This window comes from Rhopalosiphum padi, chromosome 3, assembly GCF_020882245.1.
Source record: "Rhopalosiphum padi isolate XX-2018 chromosome 3, ASM2088224v1, whole genome shotgun sequence".
Classification (NCBI taxonomy): Eukaryota; Metazoa; Arthropoda; class Insecta; order Hemiptera; family Aphididae; genus Rhopalosiphum; species Rhopalosiphum padi.
Window position 1 is genome coordinate 17,600,422 of NC_083599.1, and position 8,222 is coordinate 17,608,643.

At 32.1% G+C, this 8,222-nt stretch overlaps 1 protein-coding gene across 1 annotated transcript; it reads left to right on the forward strand.

Moving 5' to 3' along the window:
- Positions 1 to 5,161: 5,161 nt before the first annotated feature.
- On the forward strand, positions 5,162 to 7,575 carry LOC132924826 (uncharacterized). The gene is made up of 3 exons (XM_060989269.1): positions 5,162 to 6,477; positions 7,310 to 7,388; positions 7,492 to 7,575. The coding sequence occupies exons 1-3, from the start codon at positions 5,162 to 5,164 to the stop codon at positions 7,573 to 7,575; spliced, it is 1,479 nt and encodes a 492-aa protein (XP_060845252.1).
- The last annotated feature ends 647 nt before the right edge of the window (positions 7,576 to 8,222 follow it).

Consider the following 8,222-nt stretch of genomic DNA (forward strand, 5'->3'; position numbering starts at 1 on the left):
TTTCCTCATCTAGGTTTTTTAGCACATTTCCTTGGATCCTGTCCTCCCTAGTAGTTTTTTGGTTTTTTAGCCTGTTAAGTTGTTGTAATATTTCCTCTTTGCTTGGGAGTGGACATTCAGTGTCATTAGATTCCGTTAACATCCATGCAAATATCATGACTGGGTTTTCACAATTAAGTAATAATCCAAAATATTTATTCCATTTTTCCAGAACCTTGTTTGGTTTTGTCATTTGGGAACCATCGTCAAATTTAAGGAACTAAATATTATTTACTCTATGATCGATCTCGGTTTCCTCTAATACATCTTTTGTATTTTTCCATTTTTCATATCTAAATATATTATTTGCTTCATTTTGGCATTTTTTGTATACCATAATTTTCTCTCTATTAGTGGAGTCGTTGATCAATTGATTCCTGGCTTCTTTCCTTCTATTAAATGCCTCCTTGCAGAAGTTGTTGACCAATGGTTTCCTTGTTCTCTTTTGTTTGCCTATTACTGTTTCTGTGACTGTTTTTATAGCACCCTTAACCACTTTCTATTAAATATCAATTGTATTTATCGTTGTAACTCTATACTTTATTTTAAGTTAGGATTATATACAGATTATATCGCATTAAAATAACAATTTATTTATTTTCTTTTTAGAGAACTTGCTTATGAGTACGTATATTTTTAATTTAAATGTGTATAAAAAATATTTATAATCATTCTTTTTAAAAAATGAAACTAGACCCGCCGTGTATGTGAAATGCCTCTAATTAGAATACGCATTTTCTGATTTACATTATATATGTTTTATTAATAAATCACAAATTATAAGGCAAAAAATGAAGAATCGGTCACCGTACGGGACCTAAGCAAATGGATAGGTGATCAAAGTTTCATTGAAGTTTTTACAATATAAATTTATTTAAAACTAATATAAAGTATAAAATCAAACTAATAACTAGCAGAATATTTTGATTTACATTAATAAATCAGTTTAAAAACACTAATTTTTAAATTATATTATATTTATATACTCTATGTCGAGTGGGTTACAGTAATGAAAAATGAATTCAATGATACATGAATGTACACGAAAAACTATTGTTAGACGATTTGTCATCATTAGTAATTGATTCGGTTTGTTGTCAGATCCTGGAGTCTTCCAGATTTTGAACCCGCGACTTTGACATTTACTTCCTCCTGGTTAAATTTCTTTATGAATGGTTCCATGCCTTGCAAGGTGGTAAAAGGTATCGGGATATTTGGTATTGTGGTATTAAGGAGATTTTCAAAGTATTCCTTTCAACTTGCCACTCATTTGCTTGAGTCCATCATTATTTGTCCATCGCGGCTGTTTATAGCTTTGCATATAGGGTTGAACTATTTATACTTTGTTAGTGTACGAAAGAGAAATCTTTTATTCTATTCTGACTTCGGTCTTCTTCTGCAGTTTGGAGTATATTGTTGGAGAATTTTTTTTTTTTTTTGTATAATTGTCTTGTATGTTTTATGTTCAAATATGAACAGCTTCTGACCATCGTTTGTTCCCCATCTTAGATGATTCTCTCTTGCTTTTCAGCGTTGCTCGATAGCTATTTGGCATTGATTGTTATACCAAACATTGTTTAACCTCTTCAATACAACTATATTCTGTTCTGCGTTTTTTCATCAAATTCTTCGATGACTTTGTCAATAACAATTGTATATTGTTTTTTACTTTTAGATCTTTTGTCGTTTCAATATTTATCCTATGTTTTTTTTCGGCTTTGTTTTTTCCATATGAAAACACCACTTTCCCAACGCCAATATCCCGCACAACTTGTATAAAATAATTTTAACATTTAAGTATAGATAAGCATCTTTATATAGTTTAATTTTACAGGTATGGCAAAACATTACAGTGAAACTTACATGGGTATGTGTGACTGCGTACCAATATTAACTATAATTTCAGAAATAATACATTTGTGTCTACGAGTAGGTAGTATACATATACTGTACTCATATGATTTGTTCCTAATTAATAACTGGGTTCTGTTATAATTTGTGTTTATATAAAAAAAATATCAAGAAATAATTATGTATATACAAATAATTTGGATCAGTTGTGGACTCGGATTAAAGTAGTGATTGACTCGAGCGGCGATCTCGAAATCATTGCTCGAAGAAAGACGAAAATATTGAAAAAAATATTAAGGGTTTGTGGTAAAACCTTGTCTTTATGTTATATTTTTTTATATTAATTTATATTTAGTTATAAGATAATACTTTGTTAATCAACTCCAAATTAATTTTGCAGATTTTCAAGATGCTCTAGGGCCGTTGAACAGATACTGTATTTTTCACAATAAACCAGACAATGATGATACTACAAATTATTATATTTCTGTTTTTAACGATGCTTTTGCGAAGACGTTTGTTCAATAATACTTTTTTAACGTTTAGTCACCTACTGTTACATATTTGATCAGCGTCAACGGTCGTCATCAGTCGTAGTCAGTTATTTAGTATACTCCTGACCGTTACCAATCACCCTGTTTTTTGCCTAACTCATTTTGTGTACATTATTTTAATCTCTGTATAATAACATAAATTTATTCATTAATTTTAATAAAATAATTTATACTTTGTTCGGCAATTCAAGTGTTTGTCGCTACTTCCTATATCTCATACTCCTTTATAAAATCTGAATTGCCACACAGATGGTCTGATAATTTCACAATAAAACACAGAACGAAGATACTAAAGCATTTTATGACAACATTTTTATTAAAGCTACTAAGGAAATAGTCTGATAATGACTGTTACTGTTGTAAATAAAACTATTTATTTTTGTTTTCAATAAAATAGTCTAGGTTACTGAGGTACATTTTTAAAATAATTTATGTTAATTTATTAATTTATATATTTAATATTTATTGTAAAATTATATGAGAATAAACCCAATTACAATAATTAATAATGATCATTACACATTGCATTCGAAAATATTTTTAACAATAAAAATAATTTATTTATAAAACAGAAAAAAAATATAATGAAATTGTAGATATATCAATGTATATGTTATCTTCTATGTCCATTGTCTTTAAGTCTTCCGTCAAACTATCAATATCCAAACTACCTCATTCTGGGACGTCCCCTTGGTTATTTTCCTCCGGGTTAGGTTTGGAGGACCAGACCTCTCAGCCATCTAAGGCCAGTGGTTGGTTTTTTCAGCAGCTTGTGCTGGGCGATTGGAATGCCACTTTTCCAACGCCAACATCCCGCATTACTTGTATAAACTAATTTTAACATTTAAGTATAGATAAGCATATTTATATAGTTTATTTTTAAAGATATATATATATTTAATGCCCTGAGGTTTTATTCTTTAAACTACCCCTAAGGTCTTTATAAATATGTTTGACAATTATGCATATTTTACATACTAGATATAAATTATATATATATATATATTACACGTTAATGGAGTAACTTCTAATGAAGTGCCTCTTGCCTTAATTTAAATTCTTAAACTAAGTCGTATGGTTTTAGACTCTTAAGACGTCTAATATCCTTTGAGTTATCTAATAGTTGGATGGCCAATGGATTGACATGGTGTCTCGTCTCGTGTTTGCGAGCAAACCTTTGAATTTCGTCTGCTATTGTAGGCAGCATCATATCACGGTGAATTGCATTGTTTCTTTTAAGCCGGTTTGCTGCAGTGATGGTACGAAGAGCAATGTCTTGACAGCGTTGTATTACATAACTTATTACATTAATCTCATATTCCTTTATGCACCACAGATGGTCTGATAATAACTGTTACGGTTGTCTATAAAACTATTTTTATCTTTTTAATAAAATAGACTAAGTTATTGTTAGGTATTTTTTTTAATTTGTTAATTTATTAATTTATATATTTATTGTTATATTCTATGGAAATAGATCCAATTACATTAATTAATTATTATTAATAAACATGGCATTCAAAAAGATTTTTAACAATAAAAATAATTTATTTATAATACAGAAATAAAATCTAATGATTAAGCACACGAGTCCAAATAAAAACAACACTGATATTTTTCGTTAAAATGAAAAAGACCCAGTTGTCGCTCGCAGGATTCAGTGTGGTGGATTTGTATGGTGTTAATGCACTCCTAAGAGAGATGTTGAAAAAATTAGTGCTCATGCATTGATGAGAGGAGACAACTTGGTCAAGCCTGCCAGAGTCGCAGGCGGTCCCATCTAAGGCCTCCGCGTCTTTGGAGAAATTGGCATTCTCCCCGACGACGGAGACTCTCGTTGACATCCCTAGTCTACGGCGGCACGCTTAACTCTCGTACATGAAGTTGGCCCACCTACATTGTGCAATTTCATTCGGACAAATTGTAAACAATTATAAATTAATCGTAAATAATTGTAAATCCAATCCCCGAATTTGTAAATCATCGGGGGCCTCAGAAAATCAAAAACAAAATGGGGGGGGGGGCTAAATTCACGGAGCCCCCCAGGTTGTCCGATCGACTCCAAACAAATTGTAAACCATCACGGATCCGAGACCGGATGGGTCGGAAAAACGTGGATTTGGCATGTTTGTATATAGATGTTAATTGTTTACATGCAGAACAGTTTATTTACATATTTGGTAAATTTATTATTGACACACAAGTTTGGGACATAAAACATATATAATATAAAAGGTATAACACATTGGCTATAGGTGAGTTGCGGCCCGACATGTCATTTACGTGTTGAAGACCGGTGAATTGCGGCCCGGTCATATTTTATCAATAAGTTAATTGCGGCCCGGGTAAATTTATTTATTTTCAATTTTGTGCCGGCAGTATCGGCAGTATCTTATCTAAAGTAGATACCATAACGTCAATAGTTCAAACGAAAAATATTTGTACCACCAGGCTCCTACGTAATAAATAGAAAAATAATATGACTGACAATCAATAATAATAAATAATAAGAACGTGATCGATATCCACGGTTGTCGTATAGGCAAGAGAGGAGGGGACGGCTGTTGAACTTGCCGAGCTTAATCTGCTCAAAGGTCGTCGAACTTGGTATCGGAATAACGCGATAGCTAATAATATTATATCTTGAACAATATTACTGTGTACATATTAGTCTGTTCACCACTTGAGTGTGTTATACAGTTTATTATAAGTGCGTTATGGAGTTCGTAAATAGTGAAAAATCAAAACCAATTATTCTCTACGAAGGCTACAAATTTCGTTTCAACAAAACACTAAAACACGATATACAGAGGTGGCTTTGCAGTGTCAAAAGTTGTAAGTGCTTTTTAAAATTATCTCCTTTAAATAAAATAGTTGACAGTAATACTAATCATAACCACAATAAAAACGACGAAAAAGTCCTGAATAGGCAAATATTAAGTAATTCTCTGAAAAGAAAAGCCATAGAAGACATTTCTTGCAAACCTTCAAAATTAATTCGTTTAGAATTGAAGAAAGGCGATATATCGACTTTGACAACGAATGATTTATCATTAATTAGACACAATGTTCATCGTGCCCGTTCATTTGTACACCCCCCTCTGCCAAAATGCATTAAAGAATTACATGCTGCTTTAGAGTCTATGAATATCAAAACTAATATAGGTGAGCCATTTTTGTTTATCAACGACAAAGAAAATCGTATAATTGGTTTTTCTACTATACAAAACATAAAAGTGCTGTGCGATGTAAATAAATTTTACGTAGATGGAACTTTCAAAAGCTGCCCTAAACACTTTTATCAACTTTTTACCATCCATGGCCTAAAAAATGATGTATATTTACCTCTAGTGTTTTTTTTACTACCCGACAAGTGTAATACCACGTACAAGTGTGCATTTCAACATTTAATTTGCCATTCCATGTCCATTGGTCTAACGTGCTCTCCTACTGAAGTTGTTATAGATTTTGAACAAGCTATCCACAGTGCTGTAGCGGAAGTCTTCCCTAATGCTAAAATAAGTGGATGTCGATTTCACCTAGGGCAAAGTTGGTGGAGGAAAATTCAAAGTTTAGGACTCGCGAAAATGTATAACACAAATACAGATGAAAGTTATTTTTTAAAATTTTTTTTTGGTTTGCCATTTTTGGACTCTGACAACGTCATTGATTGTTTCACGGATGACTTTTTAGCAATACTGCCCGCTAAAGATGATCGGGTTGTACAATTTACCGACTATGTTTTCGAAAACTATATATCCCCGGATGCTATGTTTCCCCCAAATATTTGGGCACAGTTCTCTGCTAGCTGTAACCGTACCACTAACGGCTGTGAAAGTTTTCATTCACACCTAAATTCATCGTTCTACTCTAGTCATCATAACATCTATAATTTTATTGATGTGTTAGTAGAAATTCAATCAGAAACGTATATCAAATGTAGAAGCAATGGAATAAAAACGAAGAAAATATGTGAAAAAGAAGCATTTATAAGACAACAGATGACAAAGCTAGCACAAAAAGAAATAGAGCAGTTTGATTTCGTCAAATCATTAAGTTTTAAGTTTTTGCCCAACCAATAAATATTTTTACATTTTTACATATTTTACATAAATATTAAAATTAATTTTACCATAAATTACCATACATTTTGCCATTTTTCCATTTTTCCATTTTTGCCATTTTTACAAAAAAAAACAAATTGCCACAACTCGCACGTCTGTTTCATAAACACGGGCCGCAATTCGTACGTTATTTAGGGATCGGGCCGCAACTCACCAACACCGACACATTTTACCCGACACCTTGAAAGTCACTGCCACAATGGTGTGTCAATCCCGCTGTTGTTAGTATTGTAGTTGCCGTTGTTGTTGTAGTGTCTCTCGGACCTCCGGATGAGGGTCCTGGTAGATTTGGGTGTGTTACTCCATGAATTGGTTTGTACACACTTGACAAAAAAACGGATGTTGCTAGTCGGGTAGCGAAATGAGTGATGATAATATGTGCCGTGATGGCGGCCTTATAGGTGTATTATTATATATAATACGAATATACGTTTTATTATCTATAGTATGAGAGGGGTTGCTGTATGTGTTCATCTTTCATATTAGCCTATTCTCGGATTACTGTGTCGCTACTGTATGTTTAATCAATCTTATAAAATTAATTCTGGATATATAGAAAGAGATATGTGCACACAATATTATGCAATTTAAAAAAAGTATATAAAATAGGTAAAGGATATTTTGTAATACAGTCATGAAGTAATAGATAAATTTAAATAAAATTATTTATAGTAAATACCTCGGGGAATTTAAATGTATGATCATAATTGTAATAAATGTAAAATTTTGTATTCTCCGAAGAATACGAAGAATAATGAACGATAATTACCCGTTGAGCGAAAATGAGATTCTGTTGTTGGAAGATGACAATATGATAATCGTAAATCAGTCACCAATTTACTTTGTTTTATTTTGATGTAAGGAATAAAATTTATTTACAATATTTTATATTTAATTATTTTAATGAAAAACTTAAACTTTAGATAATTTTAAGAAGATATTTATCAACTTCTTTGCGCAACGACACTAATCGTCCACCACCTAATTCGGAAGCTGCTAGAATATAATTGAAAATCTATAGGGACGAAAAAATACAAGAAATCTTAATTTGGTACCAAACACAAAGATCTATTCAATATTTTCAAATAATACATATGTTTCATATTATTAGTATGTATAATATATTGTTTATTTAATATTATTTTTTTTTCGCTTTTACGCATTACCCCAGCACTTCACAAAAGGAAACATTTTTTTCTAAAAGTATATCAATACGTTTATTGAGGCGAGGCCATACTTATTGTAATGTACGTTCTTTCATCTCTAATAAAAGGGAAAAATTACATTGTATACGGTTATGTAAAATCTGACAGGTGTTTTGCGACAATGGGGCTTAAGGCAGGTGCATTTTTCTTGTGCCGCCAGGAACAAGGGGTGGCCTATTCAGGATCTCTGTTAGCAAGGATAAATGTAATTCTTTAGAAACTCAGAGGCCTTTGATGGGGCCGCCAGCGACTCTGAATAGAATGACCGAATCGTCTTTCTCATCAGTCCATGCACAACAGTCTCAAGAGTTGTATCTCTCTGCACCAGATTCCGCGTGCGACAACTGGACCTCTTTTCAAACCAGATAAGTCAGTGTTATTTTTTATTTGAATTTACGTGTTCAGAGAATTTTTTATTTGTATCACCTCATCACGTCACGTCATTACAA

Excerpts from the sequence above, each read along its gene's own strand:
- LOC132924826 (XM_060989269.1), top strand. The coding sequence starts at position 5,162 with ATGGAGTTCGTAAATAGTGAAAAATCAAAACCAATTATTCTCTACGAA. Across the intron at positions 6,478-7,309 it reads GCACAAAAAGAAATAGAGCA|AATACGAAGAATAATGAACG; the intron begins GTTTGATTTCGT and ends TATTCTCCGAAG. Across the intron at positions 7,389-7,491 it reads AAGATGACAATATGATAATC|ATAATTTTAAGAAGATATTT; the intron begins GTAAATCAGTCA and ends CTTAAACTTTAG.